At 41.5% G+C, this 24,808-nt stretch overlaps 1 protein-coding gene across 1 annotated transcript in view; it reads left to right on the forward strand.

Moving 5' to 3' along the window:
* si:ch211-186j3.6 (neural-cadherin) overlaps window positions 1-24,808 on the forward strand; it is a 290,314-nt gene that overhangs the window by 162,673 nt on the left and 102,833 nt on the right. The window contains exons 21-25 of the mRNA XM_035627332.2: window positions 714-1,157; window positions 1,291-1,621; window positions 2,769-2,862; window positions 9,233-9,417; window positions 24,273-24,502. Of these exons, the coding sequence (XP_035483225.2) occupies window positions 714-1,157; window positions 1,291-1,621; window positions 2,769-2,862; window positions 9,233-9,417; window positions 24,273-24,502 (1,284 nt within the window). The remainder of the gene's footprint in view (window positions 1-713; window positions 1,158-1,290; window positions 1,622-2,768; window positions 2,863-9,232; window positions 9,418-24,272; window positions 24,503-24,808) is intronic.

The raw sequence follows: 24,808 nt of genomic DNA on the forward strand, positions 1-24,808 counted from the left end.
GTCTAGACTCACAGAAACCATAGGATGAATGATGCTGGGGTACCAGCTGCTGAAGTGTTGAAAATATGAAATGAAATTTAGTTGGTACCTCAAGGTTAGGTACATCCATGAACAGTTTATTCCTGGAAAGTTTTCGTGACCCCCCCCCCCCCCCCCCCCCCCCCCCTTGTTTGTTTTCGGAGCTGTCAGCTCCTTCTGTCAGAAGCCAAGACAAGAATTTCAAAGTGATGACACTTCTATGAGGTTTTTGAAACACAAGGTTACATTTATCAGTCACAGACAGCAACTTGAAAGGGCCACATGGTAACTTTTTCATATTGGTGGGGGTGAGAGGCAGTGGTTGGAAAACAACTTGAAATTCCATTATGTGATATCAGATGAGCACAACACAGATGTGAGGGTGTGACATTACCTAGCCAAGAGTGTTAAAGGACAAAACATGATTTTGATCCAATGGGGGCCAGTCACCGCCGTTCAGGTACATTGCGTTTGAATCTTATGGTTATTATTATTCATCATCTTGTTCTCCAACTTCCAACTACTAGCTATGCACAACATTTGAGATGTCTGTAATCAATTGTAAGTTCTGTCCAATCATAGTGTGCCTTGGAAGTCCGGCCTTATTGGAATCTTAAAAAGCTTATCTTTCTATCCAAAACTTGTCTCTACGGCACTTGAACAAGATTTGAGACTGGATGTGGTTCCCGTTTCAGGTTGAAGACCTCGACTTTTCTAGCCTTCTCCACTGTGTGGTGGAGGTGGAGGACTACAATGACCACGCTCCTGTCTTCATCCCGCACTTCCTGTCTCTCGCCCCTATGCCTGAGGACATCACCGTGGGAACTAGCGTGGCACGCTTGGTGGCCAGTGACTCTGACTCGGGCCAGAACCGTGATATCACCTACAGCCTATCAGAGGACTCAGATCCCGAGGGGCTGTTCACAATCGACCAGTCCGGTGTACTCTCGGTGGCCCAGCCTCTGGATCGAGAGACGACAACCCAGCACCTTTTGGTTGTCATAGCGACCGATCACGGGGTTCCACCTTTGACAGGAAGTGCCACAGTCCAGCTGCCTCTGTTGGATGTGAATGATAATGGACCAGAGTTCGAGGCAGCATACTCCCCAATAGTATTTGAGAATGTGATGGGACCACAGGTAAGCTTGGCTGGGTCCGATCTCATGCAGGATACTGATATAATGCTTATATTAATGCTAATATAAAAATAAGTTAGGAGAAATACCCATTCCGAGGCAGCCACGAACCCATATGTTCTCCCTCCTTGTTTAGGTAGTGAGGCTGAACCAAACCTCGACCCTCCTGCGAGCTGTGGACCGGGACTCTCCGGAGAACGGCCCCCCCTTTCACTTCACCATCCCCTCCGAGTATCGCCACAATAACGACTTCTACCTCCAGGATAACCTCAATGGCACAGCGACACTGACCGCTCTGCGGACGTTTGACCGCGAACGCCAGAAAGAATTCCTCATTCCAGTCATTATGAGCGACAGCGGCCACCCGGCCAAAACCGTGACCACCACCCTGACGGTGACCATCGGCGACCAAAATGACCACGGGCACGTGGCAGGGGAGAAGAGGATCTTCATCAATAGTCACAGAGGTGAGGCCATCTCCGTCTTTAGGGAGTAGTGTGTTCACAGACAGAAAAAAGATTAATAAAGTGATACACATCTGTACTTAGATACATGAGTCTAAACAGCTTGATCTTTGTTATGTAAGGTAGTTCTCTCCGTCGGAGAAAACTCATACTGCCAGCCAGTTAATTCCTAATCAGTGTGCGGTAATCAACACACGCACATGCACGCGCACAGGCACACACTTTTATTGTGTTTTTCACCTCTTCCTCAACCCACCCACCGTCAGCACATTATCATTGTCTGCATGATCGGTGTTTAGTCAGAATGACTCCCGTTGTGCCATGATCAGGGTCACACTGTAACTCAGTTTGACATGCAGTTAATCACGGCTATCATTTTTTTTCTTAATCAGCCCTTTTAGTACAGAATCCCAGGCACTAGAAGTAATATATTCGGCCGCCTCTAGAAGATGGACTAGTATTTGCATCCCCTTTTCACCAAATAATGAAAGGACGTGTTACTTCTGTGTTGTTTATCATGATACAAAGTTTGTTTTCATGCACTTGCGCCTAAATAAAACGATTAGGAGTATAGCATTATCTTTTTTGTTGTTGTAATTGAAATCTTACAATGTTCCATGGCTGTGCAACTTTTTCCTCAGCCGTTTCTGGCAAAGTCAAACGACAGGTTGAAATTCAAAATGTCACGGTCTGCCTTTAAAATTTTGAAGGGCACCCTCAGAAATAATTCCCACAGGGCTCAGAGTATGAGGAGCTGGAGGGGAGAAAAACAGCAGTCCCTTCTGCATGATTATAATCATTGTGCATTCAAAGAGCATTTCTGTTATGCATTTCCTTCTCCCCGTGCCAATCACCTGTAATGTCACTTCTTAGTTCTGCGGAAAGTGAATGGCGAATGAAGCCTGGAATATGCATAATATTCAGTATCAAACACATGTACATGGAGATACATACAGTCTGCAGATCGGCAACACTTATTATTCCGCCAAATGTTGTCCTGAAGAAAGGGAGGCCATCGCAGAGCTACACCTTTTTCTTCCAAACCTGTCCTGCGCTGCTGTATCCATCACACACAGACACATTTCAATTCACAGTGTTAATGGTTGTCTACCATGATAAGCTGATAAACTGATGTGTCTTCTGTTAAAAGGCCGCATGCCAACCACGGTGCTCGGAAAGGTCTACTCCCCTGACCCTGATGACTGGGACAACAAGACCTACGTCTTTGAAGGACACGTGCCAAGGTAATTAAACGTGACGTGAGGCGTTACGTGTGATTTTTACGCACGTCATCTCTCAGTTGTTTGTGTGACAACGTTTCTGTTGTATATGTAAAAAAACATTCATGCTGACTACCTTACGTTTCAGACCTATGACAAGGGAAAAAGAAAGCACTATGCAATATTTGTAAATGCAAATGCAACAATAGCTTTTTTTGCATTGGGACATCTGAATATATGGGCACAGTGGAATTGCCATAAATGTTTGCATTATGAAACGCAACAGAGTGGTATACCTCTCTGGGGGCCGGGTATTTGTTGCTGCGTGATACACCACTACCAATCAGGCTCCACAAACTTAACAGACTTTAAACTTCTGCTTTTTTTGCAGCTAATGTTTTCTCCTTTTATTTTCCTTCATTTTTTACTAATTAATCACAATTTATTCACATTTTGTATTTGTTTGGAATAATTTGATGATTGTTTGCCACCCCATCTCCCTGATGTATTGATTAAGCTATTGCTATTGTGTTTCTTTCCTATCTTTCATCAAGAGCTCGGTCATTAATTATGAGAAAATTTTGTTCTTTATTTAATTCTTCTTGAAGCGTCCCTTACAGGCGGATTTTTTTCACAACAGTTCAGTTCAACAGTTCATCACATTCGCCAGCATGAATCCTGTTTTATATTAAGGGTTCAATTACTTGACTTCATCAGTGAAGTAATTTTTTGTGGCATGGGACTTCTGGTGTTTATTGTCTCCTTATTGTTGGTTTTCCACCTTGACAGTTAACCATGTTGTACAGTTCTCGAAGGACACAGCTCTGCCAGTGAGTCAATCCGCTTTAATTTACAAGTGCATATGGAAGGAGGATCCCTGTATTCGCTCAAAAATGCAACAAGTGACAGATGTGACAGTTTGTGTAGGAAAGTATGTTTATTAATATATGTTCATGTCACGTTACATAATTGTTCTTATTCATCTAATAAATGTTGTTAGGTAATTATGATCTCACCGTTACAGTAACTGAGACTGAAATATAGTGGAATAATATTTGTGACACAATATAAAATTCACATTACTTTATCAGTAACAGGCCCTTTTTGTACATACTGTTTGCAGACATGTCTGGCCTCACCAGCTGCTGTATCATATAAGTTACTTTTTTTTTCTTCTGATAGTATGTGTTATTTCACTGTTCATGCATTTGCAATTCATCGGAATTGAAATGTGGAGAACATAGGACATTGTTTGTTGTCTGGCAACGGCGTTGCATGATTTCGAATGAGCATATTATCATGGATGTACTCCCATGCCACAAATATGACTTAACCATTTGAATTTGAGGAAAGTATTGCTTTAATTATTATTTATTAATCATTCATAAAGAAAACAAAAATGTATTTATTGTTCTTTGAGTTGGGTGATTCATGCTGGCGAGTGATCAGATGAACACAGAGCAGTGGTTCTGAACCTAGTACCCCTTCAACCCATTATTCAAGTCCCTCCCTTTCCCCGTCAGCTAAAAATGAATGGTAACCATCTTCTCTGAAGAACAGCATGATAATGTTATCATTCTGTCACAATTATTATGGTTATCATTCATACTGTGCAGGTTTTATTTATTATTTATTTATATTTTAATCATTTTCCTATTACCATTATGAGTATCATTCTGTGTTACATCATTAAAATAAAGCATGCCGTTGAATACCAAATGACAGATTTGATTCGAATAGACAAGTTGGAATATCATTACCATGTTTCCATCCGAGCAAAAAAAACATTGTGAATCGAAATTATACTTTATTTGTTAAACTAATGCAATGGTATCGATCACAAGCGGCAGCCAATCTTAAATGCCAAACACGAAAGCGTTCTTATTAATTGTTCCAACAGTAAACAACAGGAGCCTAAGAAGAAAAACAGTCTGATGGTACTGAAAAAAAAAAACTAGCTTTCAATAGAAGTAGGGAAAATATAGCTTTGAAAGTTTTATGCCTTGAGCCGGGTGGTTCTCTGCCTGAGGCCGTCAATTCCAAGTGATTACATGACTTGGGCAACATGTGAAAGCCCCAGCTGAATCCCTGCTCAACATTGTTGTGGGGAAAGTAAGCAGAAGCAGCTTGGTCTTTCTCACAGAAAGTCAAGTAACACTTTGCATATTTTTGACCCACACACTGCCCCATGCAGCCTGGTCATCATCCCCCTGGATGGCTCCCATTGAGTCATGTCGGGATGAAAGGGGCTGCACCACCGAGCCAGAAAAGTCAAGGTACAGGAGGGGCCTGGAGTGAATCTCATTGTTGTCCATCAAATGTGGTAGGGTCAGTTTTGCCAGGGCCATTTCACAAAAACCCACGATCGAGACAAGAAATCTGTCAGTAGAAGTTTCGTGAGCGCACTAAAACAGCCGGAGCACGAGGAGGACTCAGGAAACCAAACGGAGGAACAGCAGCAACGGTATATGTGAGTGCAGACAAACAGTTTTGAGCAGGAGCAGGGCAAATTGGCACACGAGTACCAACTTTTTGAATGCGAGGGAAACAAACTCTGAGCGAGAAATGAAGAAATAATGCCCTCAAAATGAAAGACCATCGCTCTTGATTCAAACTCCATATGCCAACTCCATATAATTCTTGTATTCTTCAATTCTTTTACATCTGGTTACCATGTTTTTGTCCACTACCTCACTCATTTTGTCCAGTTTTACTTTTCCAGCTGATGATGCATTTCCTTGTGCCTTTTTCTTTGCTGATGTTGCTGTGTTTTCCTGCTGGAGATTCCGGCGCGCGCGCACACACACACACACACACACACACACACACACACACACACACACATACATTGAGACTCCAGCACCCCCACGACACCTTGGCCTTCGTCTTCCAAACTGAGCTTAACTCAAAATGACACACTTTTGTTCCGTCTCTATCAAAGTCGAGGTTCAGCCCCTTGGAGGAATGGGTGTAATATAAGGCATTAACATTTCATGACAGCTCTCTCTCTCTCTATCTCTCTCTCTCTCTTGGTAGGTTTTCAAACCTAAGCTGAGTTCCGAACACATTGCCTTATCCCTGTTGTACTGGCCTTTTCACAAAACGTGTCCTGTCATAGTTTGTCTGGGTCTGCTTTATGTGGTTTCATTCCGGTGCCTCAAATCAGGCACAGCAGCTTTTGTTCAGTGCGAGTGTGTTCTTTGGCTGTTCAATTCTGGGTGCTTTGGATCAAGAGGTTGCATTTTAGTTGGTTGTAACTACCACGCTGCACGTCACAGGGAGAACATTTGTATTTTGACTTACTGCAGCAGTGCATCAGATAGAATAGTTTTATTGCAAACGCCCTACTTTTGACTGGAGCAGAAGTGGCCAGTAATGGAAGTGGTTGACACAAATGTCAATAAAAGCATGCTTCAGTAGATTATAAGGTACCAGATGGAAAAGTATTAGTGGTTTTATTAGACATGTACAATTGCATTTCAGTGAAAGACAAATCTGAAATTAAGTGCACGACCTACAAGTACATGATCTACACCCCGCACCATGTATTGTAAAACTAAAAAAAAAAGTAGTTAATGTGGCCCTTGTGTCTACAAGAGCTTTATTATTTGATTTGCCAAGGTTCTGCCTCGGATTTCCTCTCTAATTAAACTCGAATGAGATAATTTAGCGTACAAGGGGAGCATGCAGGCAGGAACCAAGTGAAATCGCTTCCCCATATGTCTTTGTGCCCATTAGCTGGTCTCATTTTTCCCTTTGCCTCCCTCGGCCTAATGTATCGTCTCTGCTCACTTTCTGTTATTGTCCCAGAGGGGAATTGGTTTACAGCAGAAAGCAGGGTAAACACTAAAACACATAATGTAATGCAGAGTAAAACACATGGCCGAGGGGGATAAAAGAGTATCTGTACTATTTTATCTTCATCCGTCTGGCAACTGGACAGGAAAAAGGGTGTGGAGCCTTCAACACAGCCCACAGAGACATAAAGTATTGTGCTTATATTCATTATACATATAGCTCAAACATGACAAAGTTTGGGACAATTTTTTTGTCAATGATACCTGCTTATGTGGAAAGGAATGTGATTATTATGAGAACCTGGTTCACATGTAACATACTAACTCCCCTGTCAGAGCTTCCAACATGTTATGTTAGATGCCAAAATTGTTAGCATGCATAAGAATGTCCTTTTTCATTGTTATGTTAGATTTCCAATGTTTACATGCTGCTGATTTGAGTACAAAAAGTGTGTGGTGGCCAGCAGCCACAATGTAGACAATGATCAGATGCTGAATTCATCAACCTTGCTGCCAGACCAGAACATTGATGATGGAAGATTCTTCAAAACTTCCACAATAGATGAGCATGGCAGCAATTCAAAAATTGAGATTATGGCAAATAAACTGTAGTGAAGGTATGGACAGGCAGAAAAAGGTGGGTTCAAGGTTATTAAAATGAAACCACTTAGTTTTTATTTTTATATATTGCTCCAATCCAATATCTCCAATCACCAGCATGAACGCCACCCTGACCTTTACTGACCTTTCTATATTAATGTCAGCGCACTTCCTGCATTGACCATTAATGTTTAGAAGTAAAAGCTGAGGTGTGAGGTATGAACAAAGGCAGAACTAAATGTAAAGTAAAAATATTACTTTTTGATTTTTGCATTTTTTAATTAACTATCTGAAGCGACATTATTGATGAGTGTGTGTGGCACAGTCCACGACTCTTTGATATGACAGATGTTTCATTGAGATTGAACTAGAGATGCTTTGTAAACATCTTAATTGGACTGTGTTTGTTTTGATATTTGAAATAAAGCCTTAGGTTGGGCTCATCAGTCCAAGTCAGCACTGCTGTGTTTCATGAGGCAGGCTGAGTAACCATGAAAGGAGTGATAACGATGGGTAGTGATGTGTAGAGTCGATATCGTGCGAGAGGTATAGCAGACATCACCACCTCCCAGATAATAGTGCCTAGAGTTAGAGAACTCAAATACAGAACAGGCAATCACACAGTGGACACCCACAGCACAAGCTTCGGGATAACACAAGTCTCTACCTGAAAAAAGTGAGCCAGAAGTGATATGGCCAAAAGATCATATCTTTTAGGATAGAATCACAATCCACGATCTGAATCACAAATTTTCTCACCATCTACTAGGATCTTCCCCAACAAACAAAAAAATGTCAGAAAAAGACAAATAAAAATAACATGTATTTTAAAAATAACAGATCTGGTCTTTGACTTGGACCAGCAGAAGTAGAGGGTACTTTCACTTTCACAAAATGCTTCGACAGATTGCTCAAGTTACCGACTTTACTTGCAAAACATTTATTACACTTGTGGCAACGAGCGTTGCCTCTTCCGACTGGTTCACTCTGCTATCGCCACACGGAGCATCCGGTCTTTCTCTTTGTCTCCATGTGTTGCGTGTCGGGTCGCGCAGTGAGAGGTGGACATGCCCCCTGCAGCGGGCAAGCTCCGAGACACACACACACACACAGAGCGCTCAGGATCGGCAAAGATTCCTCATAGACAAATGTGTTAATTTCTCCAACATCGTTTGCAGTGCCGAATACGATAATATATAATGAAGAATTAATGTCTGTTGGTTGCAATGATTACACACGTGCAGTTTTCAGTAACAAAAGCAACTTCCCCGTGATCTGTATGATGCCTCTGAAAAGTAGATTGTACGCCAAATTATGATCGTCCACGGTATAAAATCGTCAGATCGCACACAACCTAAGCCACTGTGAATATTCTTACGTCTGGTTAACCCTGGGCTGTAGACCTGTAGTCATACTGACCATTCCTTTCCACTTAGTTGTTTACCATGGGCAAACAACTGAGAAAAGTGGTCACTACACACTCACTTGACACGCCAGTAATAGCCTGATGACAAATCGCTACCACAACAGGTGTCAGCCCTACAGACTCGGCAGCTTGTCCCTCTCAGGCTCCAGAGCATTAAAAAATTGCTAAGGCCGGACCGTGCAATGTTTGCACTGGTCTCTTTGACCCCGGTCGCATTGTAATACCGCCCGCTGTAGCAAGGCAGCCAACTTGATTGATGGCAACCACCCCAGAAAGGTTTTGAGTAAATACTTCTCAAAAGAACAGTTTGTATGAGAAGTTTATATTTAAATCAGTGCACGTCAGTTGATGCAGTGGGGGTTTTTTTTGTGGGCAGATCGTGTTGGCCGTCTGAACATGTCTGAGCCAGATTTCCACTGTGCGGATTCATGAGGCTGAGAGATTAAATTGATTTATTCTGTAGAGGCTTGTGCAAATGAGAATGAGAACAAAGGCATTAGAATTTTGTCATTTAAGTATACCTTTTCTTTTTTAGACTGATCCTATTCTCTGTGTTTGTTCTCTCCCCTAGTTACTTTGTCCTGAACAAGAGAACAGGTTTCTTGATCATCAAGGAGAATGCGCCACCTGGCACCTATCAGTTCCAGGTCCGAGTGTCCGATGGAATTTGGCCAGATGCCGTCTCCACTGTCACTGTGCATGTGAGGGAGCTGCGAGACGAGGCCATCTACAACTCGGCGTCCCTCCGCCTGGCAGGTAAGATTGACTTACAAACCAACAGACACACACAAACACAAACACACACCTGTCCCAGGTGAAAAATGGCCACTTCCTTGGTCCCTTTTCTGGTGTCTGCTGACTCCTGGTTGACGACTCCTGACCCCATGTCGATGCAATCAAAAACCATTGGAGTATGCAAATGACTCTGTTTGCCTGTTATATTGCGAATGACCCCTCGTCCACTGACAGAAGACCTCAAGATGTGCTTCTTTGAATAAAAGTCATTTCATCCTGAGATAAGATTTTTGGCCAAATAACCAAACCATTATTGTTGCCATAAATTCACCTGTCAATGGTTTGACGGGCACATTAGGGCAATTTTGGTAGTAAAGCAAGTGCTGTATCACACCCAGACCTTTTTTCGACCCCCGATTATTTGGTGCATGGTGTTCAAAATAACATGATTGAGATCCTCTGCAGAGGAGCTGGACTTAGTCTTAGAGATCCTGAGATAAGATAAGGAGCTCTGATACCCAGGGGGAGCTGAGAGTATCATAGCTCCTTGAATCAGTTGAGGTGGTTAGGGCTTCTTATCAGATGCCTCTTGGGTGCCTTCCTTCTTGAAGTTTGTCGGGCTCGTCCAACTAGAGGCCCTGTGGCAGAATTGAAACCCAATGGACTGACCAGGGAATACCCAACAGTGATTCCCCCCTAGGGACAGACCAATATAGTCTTATTTCCAACACAGACTCTGGTGTATTGATTGGATGTAGTGGAGTATAGGTATTGCATCTATGCAGAGGGCAATTAAGTTATAGTTCTGATCATTACATGGGAGTGTAAGGACACTGACCGTTCTCATCTTTAAGGATTGACACTAAATCTTCCTGTCTACTCCCAGCGCTGCAAAAAAACAAAACAACAACCTGTCCTTGACCCACTAATTTGGCCTGTAGCTTTTGGTGGTTATTTACCACTCCTTTGTATCAGCTTGGATTTGACATTCATGCCAACATGCTTGACCCTCTTTGCGTCTGGCCTTCAAAGCACACTTAATCCAGTTTACAGCTGTGGCACGGCACAGCCTTTCTGTCTGCTGTCATTTTGATTAATGTCCAGTGACATTTACTATTACAGGTAGGGCCTATAAAAATAGCGCTTTAGGATTAGATGATGAAAATCAGCTTTGCCCAAAAATTTTAATATGCTCACTGCTCAACTTGGTACTGCTGACATGGGAGTGTTGGAGAACACGGTCAGTATTTGCCGACTTGTCTCCAGTCATAGGAAATTAATGAGCGCTGATTACTGTTTGCTCTAGTTGTTTGCAGTGTTTCAAAGGACTGTCGCAGTTGAAAATGTTTGAAATAATCTTTTTAGACTTATTATTGCACTCACAGAAAAGCCTGTTCCCATTACTTATGCTGGCAAAATAATTAGTCGACAGGTTGTGCTCAACCAGCACATTCTTCTCACACGCTGAGCAGCATCCATCATCACCTGATGTACAGCACATCGTCTGTCTCCTCAGAATTAAATTCACTTTAGAGAAATGGGACATGGCTGAAGGATTTTTATGATTTCAGAGATATTGAAATAGAAGCCGAGCGGGAGGCCAGAGGGTGCACTCCAAATACGGCTGGGGAGTGGCGTGAGAGAAAGGAAAAAAAAAAAAAAGGATAGCATGTAAGGGAAGAGTCAAGCCTCATATAGGGTAAGTGTATAAACAGATTGGCTTGTCGTTCTGAAAACGGTGCTGATGTAAATAGATGTGCACCATACTCAAAGATGCCACAGTGGAGAACAGCTGATGCTCACATTCCAATATTTGGGTAAGGGAAATGACTCCATGCACCAAATGCAGACGAGCAAATGTCAGTTTGAAATTAACAATGACAATCATCATGAAATAAGACAGTTAAGTAGCTCTCAATTTAATTTGTCTTTGCAATCAAAATTATATTTTCTAACTTTTTGTGATAAGGTTTAGTCTGTCAACAGCTTATGCCTGTGGGGTGGTAACCTTGTTGAGGATGTTTAAAAGGCTGCACTGTCTTTAAAGGGCTGTTCGCTGCGGAGTCTATTGATTTGAAAGGCCCTGGTTGTAACGGAGGGACTAAGACTGAGAGCCAGAGAGCACCGGTGTCAGCCACTGCTATGAACTCAGTGTCAGAATCACTCAGGTGCTATTAACCTATAGCTTTCCGCAATGAACAAACTCACAAAACGTGTGAGTTTGAGGTTTCCAAACAAAATGTTATGTCAAGGATTAATGACCTTGAGATCATCCCGAGGTGTGGGCAAGCTACCAAAACAATGGTGTGTGTGAGTGTGTGTGGGGGATATGGAACAGGAGCCATTTTCCAGGATTTTATTTTTCCATGTGGAGCTTTGGAGTAAACAGTCTCATTGATTTCTCAGTCTCGGGGATTATGAAAATATTTATACTTATAGCATTACTTACACCCTCCTTGACATTCTAAATCCCATTTCAAGAACAAATGTGGAATGCAATAAGAATGCACAAAGAAAACTCTAGTTAAATCTGCCTTCCTGAGATTAAGACTGCCTCCCTCTCTCACCCCCCTCTCTTTCTCAGTATTGATGGAAAGTGTGGTAAACAAGAAGTCCTTGAAATGTCCATGTGAAACTAGCTTAGAAGGAAATGCATTATCACATGCACATGTACAATCAGATACGTACACTGCATACTGCTCTCTTGCGCAGTTTGCCCTGTACGATTAAGGAAAAAGATCTTCTTAAACTATGCCTGCCAAGAAAGTGCCCTTTAGCAGAATATACAACGCTGAGACGTTACCCAAATCATTTGCTGTCTCTGTGGTTACATCTGTCTTCCCTCTGAGGTTTGTATTATTGTGGGATCAATGCGCAGAAATTGGAAAAAGTTTAGTTTAGTTTTCTTATGGAAGCAGCCTGGGGTGTCACTCCCCTCACTTTCTAATGGGCCTTTAGATATCCCTTCTATTCCCCTGAACGAATGTACTCAGTGATCAAATTGCTGAATTTCAAGCTCGAGTTTGCCCAGCTGGGTATAGTGCCGTGCACACTGAAGAGCGAATCCCAGAGCTAAGATAGATTTTCTGGAAAATAAAAGCCAACTGTTCATTTTGCGGACTTACACAGACTTGAAGAACAGTTGTGTTTCTACTCAATCTTGTAATCTTGAAGGTCACAAAGTATTTTTTATAAAACATACGTGATTAAAGGTGCGTGTGAACGAGGGCAACTTTGTTTCAGTGGGAGAAGGATAATTTTTTTGTATTGTGATTTCAGCGTGTCTGTCTGGCAGAGGCACAAACAGGTAAAGCTCCTCCTCAATTGTGTGCTCCTTTGGTTATTAATTTAATATTTATCTCTTTTAATATTTATCTCATGTTAACTTGTTATTAGAGAAAGCCTAGGCATAAGCAAATTATAAAATATTGCCCACATACATATACATCCCTCACTTTGTCTTCTAGTGTTAGGATCATCAAAATAGTTTGATACATCTGTGTGCTTTTTTAATAAGACATTGGACTACGTATTTTTCATTGTTAATTTAAATGTGCTATGAATACAAATTATGCGTTATGCTTGAATGTGAGGCAGTCTCAGTATTAGATAGGGAGGGATGTGGCTAATAACAGTCATAATCAGATTGGTATTTAGCCTTTGTCATGTTATCTTGTTTTGTGGAAAGATTCATTATGGGACTGCTGGTACTTGCCAGTTTGCAAAAGGTCATTAATATTAAAGGCTGTGAAAATTCATTGTAGTGGAAAAAAAGGATATTGTCCCTTAAAAAAAAGAAAATAAGTGCTTTTGTTGCAATATTACAAGGGACAACTTTAACTGAAAAATAGCATCAAAAGCTTAAAAAAGATTGGGTTGGACAAGTGTATTTTTTCTTCATTTAAAAATAAAAGTGTAAGTGTGGCAGTACATAACCCTCATGTTATTAATCACTTTGACACTGACTCAAATGGCCCCCATGTGTTAATACATGGATTCTTATATGGTGAAAATAATACTATTATAATGTATATGCTGTTTCTAATATTGATGCATCCATCATCTATTATGACTGATTGTTTGAATTTAGTTTTCCTCTAATGATAGTGGGTGGTGACGGAAACTGTATAATGGAAGAAGTCTAGGAATCCTGGACAATAATGACCTTGCAGCCGATGATGGAGGATGATGGTTGGTGATACTGTATAGGGAGGTTTATGCATCTGTATTGCATGTTTTTCTCTAATCCAAGCAAAACATTTTCTCGAATTTGACTAGTTTGGTATGTTTAGTATTTACAGAGCGTGTGGTAAGTAGCAGAATCGCAAACATCTACGTAATGGATCATGCCCCATCCAGGTTAAAATATCTTCGTTATTAATGCCTATAAACACATCACTGGTACTGTTTTCATTACCTTGCAAAAACTAAATTTTTGCCGTTTATTTATTTATTTATTTTTAGAAATGAATGACAAAGGGGAAAAAGATCCATCAAACAAGAGAAACAATGGAAAGCAATGAAAGCCGTATATGATCATATCATGCTGTGCAGCCCGAAAAAAATAAATGATTAAATAACAGAAAGATTTGAAAGAAATAGAAGAAAAACGGCACCACTTGACATTCATTACAGCAAAAACCAGCAATGCAATCTTTATATTAAAAGATACAAATGGTAGTTTTATATATACATCCGTCGAGACCGTTTAACTGGTTGTTAAAGGTTTATTTTGTTCACGAAATAAATCAGAAAATTCTGAAATAAACTAATAAGGTTACCGGCGTTGATAGGAATTTGCTGAAATTACATCTGAAGAAGTTGAAAGAACATTTTGAATCCATAAAATATCGAAGGTCAGATAGCTTCCCCTCTGATGTGAGACCTTTAAATAAATCCTTGCACTTGTATTGACTAAAAAGGTCCCAGCACTCTTTTCAGGTTAGAAAACACTAAACCATTGCAGTTGATGAGTTGGCTATCAATGCTATACCTGAAAAATAGGAAGACTCAAAGATCCCTTCATCATTTAGACATTTATCAATTTAAAACACATAATATGACAAAATATTTTGATGACATGTCTGAACTTAACCAAACTGATATTTTTTATTGCAACAAGTCCTCCAACTAATAGGAAGAAACTATGTTGTATGTGTAAAATACCACCTAATCGAATGATTCCTAAACTATTGCCTCTACCAGAGACAGGAGGTGTGCCACGAATACTTTGCGCCTCAGAGCATCGTGGGCCTTTAAAATGACCACAAAGCTAAACGGAGGTGGCGAAAAAACGATCTCTAGGTCCACTGTGACATCTATAAAAAAAGACTACGCATCAACAACTTGGACCTGAAAAATGCAGTGTCGGTTGCCCCTGAACTTCTTTCCACCAGGGCCTGCAATGAATATGACTACCTCGATGACAAAATTCAGAAAATTAGGTAAGCAGTCAGTGCCTCCACATCAGGTGCAGGGCATGTGTTGTCGGAGTGTCCACTTAAAATATATTTAAATACAATGACACAATTTTATCCAATCAACCATAAAAACTTGGAGGACATTATACAACATTTAAAATCCTCCTCCTGTTGCCTTGATATTCTGCCAAAAATGTTTTAAACTGCATGGCGTCAGATTGTTAACACATCTCTTCTCTCAGGTGTCTTCCCACAGGCCCTGAAAACTGCTGTCTTCACACCAGTCTTAAAATAGAAACATTTTGACACTCCACTAACGAACAATTTTAGGCCTATATCAAACCCACCATTTCTGAGCAAAATCATTGAAAAAGCTGTTTTTAAGCTGCTGAACGAATACATGGCAATAAACAACTGTTTTGATGTCTTACAGTCTGGATTTAGACCACACAATAGCACTGAGGCAGCTCTTGTTAAGGTCTTCAATGACATCCACTTAAACACAGACAATGGCAGAATTTCAGTCTTGGTTTACTGGATCTCAGTGCTGCAATCGACATGATACATCACAACATTTTACTACACCGACTAAAAACTGGGTGGGACTCTCTGGTACAGTAATAAACTGATTTGAATCCTATTTGATAAACAGGGACTACTTTGTGTCTGTAGGTCATAACACATCTGAGCGGGGAAAAATACATGAGGAGTTCCCCAAGGCTCCATTCTGGGGCCACTTCTGTTCAACATCTACACATGAATGTAGATTTTGTACAAAATATGCTACCATAATTACGCAGAGGACATACGATTGTATGTAACAATGTCACCTGGGGACTATGGTCCAATACAAGCACTAGATAAATCCTTGAGGAAATCAATGACTGGATGCACCAACATTTTCCTCAAATAAACAAAGAAAAAATTTAAATAATTGTTTTTGGAACCTTAAAAGTAAGCACCCAGCTTCAAACAGTCATGTTAAAAAAAAACACAAACCAAGCCACAAATGTGGGTGTGGTCATGGACTCAGACCTGAACTTCAACAGCCACGTTAAAACAATAACTTCTGCATACTAGAATATATCAAAGATTAAAGGACATTCAAGTTCAAGTTCAAACACCTTTATTTATCCCATAGGGGCAATTCCGTTTCGTCTACAGACAATAAAAAAAGGAAAAAAAAGACTACTGTAACTGTGTCCTCACAGGTCTCCCTTAAAAATAAATCAGTCAACTGCAGTTAATTCAGAACACTGCTGCCCCAATCCTCACTCAGACCAAAAAGGTCAAAATGTGCTATACAAATAAACTTGCCTTGCATTGGAATGGGTTAAATATGGTCAGTTCTTCTTTACAGATTTGAAAAAGTGTATATTTATATTATGTTTCAATGCTAGACCTTCCTTTTGTATGTTTCACAAAGTTGCAAGCCAAGATTAAAGATAATTCTGTAGTATTAGTGATTAGTATTAAAGTGGTCCATTGATCACAGCATTCTTGTCTTCTATTCAAACAGGTCTAGCTGTCTGTTCTTTGGCATTAGAATGTTAATGGATCCAAACGTGCTTCTCTTTGGTGTTAGCTCCATGTGTCTGTTCAAATGTCAGAGTTGCTACGTATCATTTTTTAAGCTTATTGGTTTGATGTACATGCACCTACATCATGTTTGTACTGTATGTATGTGGTATGACATATAACATTAATTTTCGCTCGCAAAAAGTTATATCCCAAATTGCAGTAAACCTTAGATGGGTTTGTAATGAAAAATTTTGGTTATCCCGTGGTTTGTATTTTGGTTGTAACCGGCCTTTCTGTTTTGTATAGTCTATGTGCATTCATGCTGGGCCAGCACTTTAAGAAAGCTGTCCATTTAATTTGATCATGTGCAAATGTTGCACCCCTATGCTCTGTTTTGCTGTATCAAAATAAAACAATGTAGTTCATGAAAGGTCCAGATAAAACTACGGGGAGTGAAATGTATTTGCGTTACACAATCAAGCGAGAAGGACTTTATAGACTCTGCCTGCCAAGAGATTGGCCTTTAACTGACGATGCGGTGCTGGAGCGTAACCCAAATAATTTGTGTTACTGCCCTGTCTGCCCTCTGAGGTATGTGCATCGCGGGATCAATACGAAGGAACCGGAGGAAAAAAAAAACTTTAGTTTCCTGCCGCCGGGATTATATGTGAGAACCATGGCACTTACTGATCTTGGACTTTTCGACATTACTCCCGTTTCCCTTGGCACTGCCCCTCTGGATGCGCACAAATGTGCCGCATCCACCTTCACCACTTGATTATGACCAGTAACCAGTTATTATTTTCCTTAAGAGTCAAAGGGCCGGTCCGCTGATTTTACAAGGTCAAAGTCAGTTCCCTGGTGATGAGACGTACGACTATTCAAATGTCAAAGAAACGGAGCCACTGATGGCAGCAGGTTATCTCAGCTGAGGCTCAGAGAGTAGACCTTCATAGCAGTAAGGCGATGTAACACACTGGAGGTGTGGCGTTTGAAAGATTGTGATATTTCCCGGATAGAGAGCGAGCATAGTTTCTTAACTCATTGCAGGGAATAATAGTCGTCAAACTTATCAAGGTGCACTACTAAATCAGGCCCTTTACTTCATCAATCGTTTAGTCACTTAATCATTTATCATGTGAGCACTGGCGTGATTAATGTTAAGTTGATAATGAATATAGCTGTTTATTATTTTCTTCTCATATGTCAATGGCGTAAGCAGCCTCGGTTACTCTGAGTAGCCAATTATAACTCGCAGAATCAATTAGTGTGTCGCACGATGGATTTTTCATTGACCTGTCTGATTCATTGGTAACACAGCAAGCACATTAGTTTCCCTTCCGTTCCTCCCAGCTGTTGCTTGAAGCACCGAATTAAGTCCTGGAGAGTAAACTACGGCATTGTGGGTGAAAATGCTGTTGAATTCCCCAACTGCATCCAGTGAGAAAATAAATTATGGATCGACAATTTTATTAGATACACATATAAATAACGTACAGAAATTACAGTTGATGTGAGATTCATGTTTTGGCTCAGTGCAGTCTACACGGTGCTGCTCATAATTATTCTAATCAAGAATACGTTTTTAGAGACTTCATTAGTTACCTGCGTTGTCTTTACTTTGATAGAAATGTTAGAGGGGAACAGAAACCTCCATAAACGGGTCCCAGAACAGCGACGGTAATTCAGATCTCATTAACTTATGTTTTGATCATGATCACTTTATCAACTCTGCCGAGGAGGTTCTGTTTTCGCCTATGTCTTTTTGTTTGTCTGTTTGTTTGCTTATCAACAAAATTGTGCAAAAAATACTGAACAAATTTGCACTTTGTGGATGGATGAGGTTTGGTCTGTTTTTTTGGGGGGGTGTTTTTCACTTTCATAATCATCAATTGTGAGATTTACCCCCCCCCCCCCCCCCCCAACCAACATTTTCATAAATTTTTCGGGTTAATGTTCATTTGTGCAAATTATAAAATAATAATGAGACTACTTTCTTTGTCCTTTTATTTTTCTATTTAAAGAGCTAAACGGACGTGTGTAGAAATGTTTGGCTTTGGGGATGAACACTCTTCACAGTTCCATCCTTACTGAGTTATCCCTCTCCTAAACTAGCCAATTGTCATAAACTTCTCAAGAGGTAAGAGCAAAAAGTGTAATTCTCTGGAGAATTTCATGGCAGGTGAAAGCAGTTGTCTCCCCGTGACTGCGCGTGTCTTCAAAGCGTAAAATGAAATCCTCTGTTGTGCCGTCCGAAGAGCACCTTTGAAAACCTCTTTGCGTTATGTGTTTCAGTCATGCTCAGGCTTTTGTCAGGCGGGAGCACAACAAATTGCACAAAGACCATGGTGTTTGTGTAGTGTTGCCTCTCCATTTTGCCTCAGTCTTGTCAACAGTATACTACTAGGTAGGCAGGAATTCCATCCCCCTTTTTTTGGTGCGTGTTTGTTTGAAATCACAAACCGAGAGGCAGCGTCTGCGCTCGGCTGCCTCGACACCCCGCCTCTGATGGAGCCTCGAGGAAGAAGAGAGCAGTGGTGGATTTTGAGGTTGGATCAAAGCCAGGTGCAAGGGCTGCCACTACGCGTTAGGAGTTACTGCCCTCTAACCCCAGCCCCCATCCCTGCTGACGGTCTCTCTGTCTGTTTCAGTCCTTGTTTCTCCCGCTGGACTGACTGATTGGAGCTGACATTAGCCCCGATGCCTCACGCTGTATCCACAGAGCCCGTTCCGAGCCCCCGTGTCTTGTCTCTTCACGCCAGGACTGTCTCCCCCTACACTGTCTCCTTAATTTCTTTTCTTTATGTACACAGTCAGGTCCTTCAGTATTTGGACAGTGACAGAATTTCTGTCGTCTTTCCTCTGTACACTGCCACAGTGGATTTGAAATGGAGCAGTCAAGATGTGACTGAAGTGCAGACGTTCAGGTTTAATTCAAGGGGTTTAACAAAAGTATTGCATAAACCTTTTTTTTTGGGGGGGGGGGGATTTCAGCCCTGTAGAGTATAGTATGGCCTCCCCATTTTCAGAGGCTCAGAAGTTATTTGGGCGATTGACTGACACACAGTTTCATGGACAGGTGTATTATCCTGATATTCCATGACGAATGAAGGAGAAAGAAGGTCCAGAGTTGACTCCAAGTGTTGAACATGCACCTGGTAGCTGTTCAGTGGAACTCTCAATTTGAATTCCTAAGAGGTGTCAATTCACGTGAAGGAGGCCATCATTGTGCTGGGGGGGGGGGGGGGGTTAAAAAATAAATAATAATAAAAATCATAAACCTTTAAGAGAGCTATTTGGTTACAATTCTGAAGAAGAGGCTACCACTGTCAAGCTCAGCAACACCAAAATGCCTGGAAGACCATGGAAGACAACCAAAGTGGATGATTGCAGGATTCTTTCCTTTGTGTAGAAAAACACACCTACATCACATCCAGCCAAGTCAAGAACACTCTCGACGAGGAGGGTGTATCATAGTCTACAGTGAGACGCCTTCATGAATATAGATAGAGAGGAGTTACAACAAGGTGAAAAGATTTTGGTAACACTCCGGAATAGGAAGATAAGTAGAATTCAAAGAAGCCAGATAAGGATTTGCCAGAAAAAAATACTTTTTTACAAAGGCCTGAAACCAAGATTAACCTGTACCTGAATGAAGAGAAAAGTCTGGAGAAGTGAAGGTACAGCCGATACGACGGCACTTCTCAGTGGACAATGACCCAAAACAAAGCAAACCCATGACCTTCCCATGGCAAAGAAATGGGATATATTATTCAGTGGCCAAGTCAGTCAACTCATATCAACCCAATGGAATATGCTGTTAAGTTAGTGAATAGAAAACTGAAGACAAAAAGAACTACAAACAAGCAGCAGCTGAGGGCAGCTGCAGTAAAGGCCCGGCAAAGCATCTCAGGGAAGGAAACTAAATGACTTCTCTTAAACTGAACTCTAAGCCATCTTTTCCTATTTTTGGTCCGCCGCGTCACCTCGTGTAATAATGCTTGTCAAACCTCAACCCTGCAATGTACAGTCAAGTTATACACAACAACAGTAGGCTTTTAGGTCTTAAAAAACTGGATAAAAATGATAATAAAAGTCATTCAATGTTGGATTTATCATCATGGACATGTTGTACAAAGTCTCCGAAAAGACACAGAGGTTCTAGACCGTACTACAAATCTTCTGAAAGGGCCACGATCGCACGGAAAGCCCTGCCTGGAATGGTGCAAGTGTTAGCTCGCTGTCAAAACAAACGGTAAATTGCTGGGATAAACTGATCAAATGTTACGAGGACTTTTATAACATGACACATTTTCTTTCGCACACGACAGGTTTGGGCTCAGAGGGTTAATCGTCAGCTATTAGACTCATGAAAGTCTCACTGGCTGCACCCTGGCACAGACAGATAGAGATATATCATATTTGAAAATAGCAAAAACTTACTGTAATCTAAGCCTGAGTCGACACATGACCTGGCTCCGACTCGTCTGGCCTCAAGATGTGTATCAGGACTACTGGACTGGACACAATGAAGTCGATGCACACAATGACAATGACAACTTAAAAAAGAATAAATTATGTTTTCACCGTCACGGTTTGACACACGCTCTGCCTCCCTGCCTCATTGTGATCAGACATATTTGACATTGGACTACATTATCGCAAGCTATAGTTTAAAAATCAATATTCAACACTCTTATAGAGCATAGCATACAATAGACAGGACTGTCTACACACCAACGTTAAGTGGCGCATCATTACAAAGGGCTGAATAAAGGATGAAAGGCAGCTCGCTCCAGTATCGGCAGCGACTTACTGAGTGGTGTATGTGTGCGTGCGTGCGCGTGCAACCCCTCCTTGTGAGGGAACCATCTTTTATAAACATGTACATTCTTTTGATCTTTCTGTGTTTCAGTGGGAGAAAAAAAAGAAGAAAAAAAAAATCTATTAGGGGAGTTCTTCATCATTTTCTCCATTGCAAAGTATACAGCAATTTTATCAAAGGAGCTATGCACTTGTGTGAATGCTTTCTTTTATATTTTGTCAGCAGAATGTGTGGCTATATTTACGTCCATCATCTTTTTTTCTTTTCCTTTTTTTTTACCTTGCTCCTTCCTCTCATGTTTAAAAAAAACAAACAAAACATATGGAGTATATAGGGTAGTCATTCCTGGCTGGTACTGTAGATTGCTCCACCACTTTGATCTAGACTGAAATATTACAACTGCTATTGGACATTCATCCCCAGAGGGTGAAAGTCTGGTTTTGGCGATCTCCTGAATTTTCCTCTAGCCCCATCATGAGGTGGGGGTTAATACAACCCATGGTGCCTATAGAGGATGAAGACCACAGGCTTAGGTGATTCCCCAACTGTTTTGCCTGGCCAAGCACCACCGACAGGTCAAAGTCTCCTTTTGTGTTGCGTGTTCTATGGAATATCTATACATCTCTTCATAGAGATTGGAACAAAATGATGTAGGCAGGGTTCATTTTACATTGGCTGTGTGTTAGTGGACTTGCAGTCAGTCTCTGGCAGGGGCGGCCTGGCGGCCGTCCGCCCGGCTGGTATTTGGAAGGGGGCGATTCACATTCTTGCGTGCTTTGTTTTGCGTGTGACGTTTGCTGTGCGTTAACCTCACACGCCGACACATCAGTAAGGACGCCAGGTGTTCTCAACCAGAGTTTTTGCGTTCAGTGTCTTGGCTAGCACATTTCTTTTATATACCAAAGGTTGTGAGTTCAAATCCACCTCATGACACATTATGATAGTCATCTTCCGTTCTGTATGTTCTGAACGAAAAACGCAAAATGAATGAAAAACAAATTCATTGTACCATGCAGTCAACATCCACGTTCACACTGATTCGTCCCTGTTAAAATTGTTCAAGAACTTGTTGCAAAAACCATTTCATACCGCATCAAAACAAAACAGAGGGATTTGCCGATTCTTCCGGTGCTACGTGTCAATCTGCACAGTTAGAGGTGGTCGGGCCTATTTGGGGGGAAAGTTGTTTTTTAGTCCCAGTCCATCCCTGGTCTCAGATCTGTTGAAACAAGCACTTTAGAAAATACCAATGCATCATGAGATGCACGCTATGATGATAAACACTCCAGCAGGAGTTCCGCATCATTTCTTATTATGTTGAGACACAATTCTATTCTCATGGCTGCACATACACCTTAGCCCTCTCTTTTCCTGGGTACACAGGTTTTGGCCTCATTTCTACCGACCACTTCTTCTATTGTATCCTCCAAACCTATGGGTTTTGCCATTGCTATTTCATAAGCTTTCTATGTTGTACAAGGTTTTTTTTTGCTGTATCTAGTTCTGGGGCCTATTCCAGGAAGAAAGTTAAAAAAACTTTGAACTTAAAACTGAACTCTGACTTTATCTACTCTCAGATGGGAAACTCAGTGTTTTTGGTTCCAGAAAAGCCATTCTGAGTTAGTTTGATCAACTCTGATTGTTTTCTGATTGTATGCCCACTGACTAAAAGAAGCCATCATCAGTGGAGCTCCGATACTACGAGTCACCATGCCAACCGAAGCAAAAACAAGATCCTCCTATGTCACGCCGTTAGAGTTGGAGATACGACTTATGGAGAAAATAAGATCATTCTGAGAAAGAAGATCACAGCTGCAGATCACAGCTGCAGCTGATAGACAGTTGGTGTGGGAGACAGTTACTGCCAGAGTTAACATGTAAGACTGAATAAAATAACCAATTGATTTGAAAACATTCTGATATTTTCACCGCAAAATTCTTCTCTAAGATGATGGTGTAGTGGCTTGATGCTGTCTGGTGGTTTGTTTCTTGTTGCTCCTGTCTGAAAAAAGTGCAATGTTATTTTCCATCCATCCATCCATCGTCTACCGCTTTATCCATTTAAGGGTCACGGGGGGGCTTGAGCCAATCCCAGCTAACATTGGGCGAGAGGCAGGGCCACATCAATTTAGAGTCTTCAATTTACCCAACCTCATTCTTCATGTCTTTGGACTGTGGGAAGAAGCAGGAGAAGCCACGTATACACAGGGAGAACATGCAAACTCCACACAGAAAGGCCCTGGTTGGTTTGAACCTAGAACCTTCTTGCTGTGAGGCGAAAGTGCTAACCACTACACCACCGTGCAGCCGCAATGGTATAGAATATAGTGCAGATAGGTAAAGCATATGGTTTTAATCAGATTCCACATGTTAAACAAAGAAAACACAAGTCGCTATCTCAACTTGTTGTACAGAAAACTCCCGTTCGAAAAAAAATCCAATGGCAAAGACCTTGATCTGGTCGGAGCATGGCCCCGATATTATAATGCTGGAAATAAGGCCGGAGAATATTGTTCAGATAAGTGATATATTGTGAGAGAAACGGTAAAGTTCTACTAAGTAGTCGTCAGGGGATGAAAGCATAGGTTTCTGGACATCCTCTCTGACGTGAGGCTACTGAATTAATTCTGCTTCCATATCGATCGGGTTGACGAGGAAAGGACACTTCATTTTTTTGACAGCTAGGTCGGGTTCAGGAAAAGGGAGGAGTTAAGGAGAAACTCTGGTCGGAATTTCTCTCAAGAGCCAGCTACAGAGAATGATTAGACACAGAACCACATATTGTCAAGAGAGTAATTACCTTTAACCGGCACTGTTAAATCCAACTGCAAATCACTATCACCACCTCCAAGGACACACACACACACACACACACACACACTCTCTCTCTACCCTTCCAGACAAAAAGCTTTTGTCACATACAGAGTCATTTCCAATGGTTCATCATCACAGCTCCACTCTTTAATTCTCCTATTTCTTAGTATTTTTTAACTTAGCATTTGGTTGAACCGGATTCATCCTTGAACAGATGTGGAAATAATGAGGCTGCTTCTGTGTGTGTGTGTGTGTGTGTGTGTGTGTGTGTGTGTGTGTGTGTGTGTGTTTCTCAGACATCACAGCAAAGGAGTTCATTGAACTGAGAGGGAAGCAGCGGAGCCGCTACGAGCTGCTGGTGGACTTCCTGTCCGAGATGCTCTCTGTTCCACCCGACGACGTCAACATCTTCAGCCTGATAGACCCGAGGGAGCGAATGCTGGACGTCCGCTTTGCCGTGCTCGCCGGCCCGTCCTTCCTCCAGCCAGAGAAGATGCACGGTTATCTGGCCGCCCACAAACAAAAGGTCGGTCGGCCGTTCGCGTCGTTCATCTTTGTATCCATATCGACACATGAGGTAATCACAGTAAATCATTGTCACAACCCGGTCGTTTTGCTGGCTTACCTGTCGGGGAGTCTGTTCCCATTGCGCAACTTGATTCATTGACAACACAACCTTTTCAACAACACGCACGTAATCTGAATGACCAACGTTTAACCAAGTGTGACCGGACAACCAGGGAGGCAGCATGGGGTTTTACTTCTGGGAGTGGCTCGGTGGAAGTTCGTGTCTCATTCCAACAAATCAAACGTGCCGGTCAAAATCCGGGAC

The sequence above is a fragment of the Scophthalmus maximus genome, chromosome 4 (genome assembly GCF_022379125.1).
Source record: "Scophthalmus maximus strain ysfricsl-2021 chromosome 4, ASM2237912v1, whole genome shotgun sequence".
NCBI lineage: Eukaryota > Metazoa > Chordata > Actinopteri > Pleuronectiformes > Scophthalmidae > Scophthalmus > Scophthalmus maximus.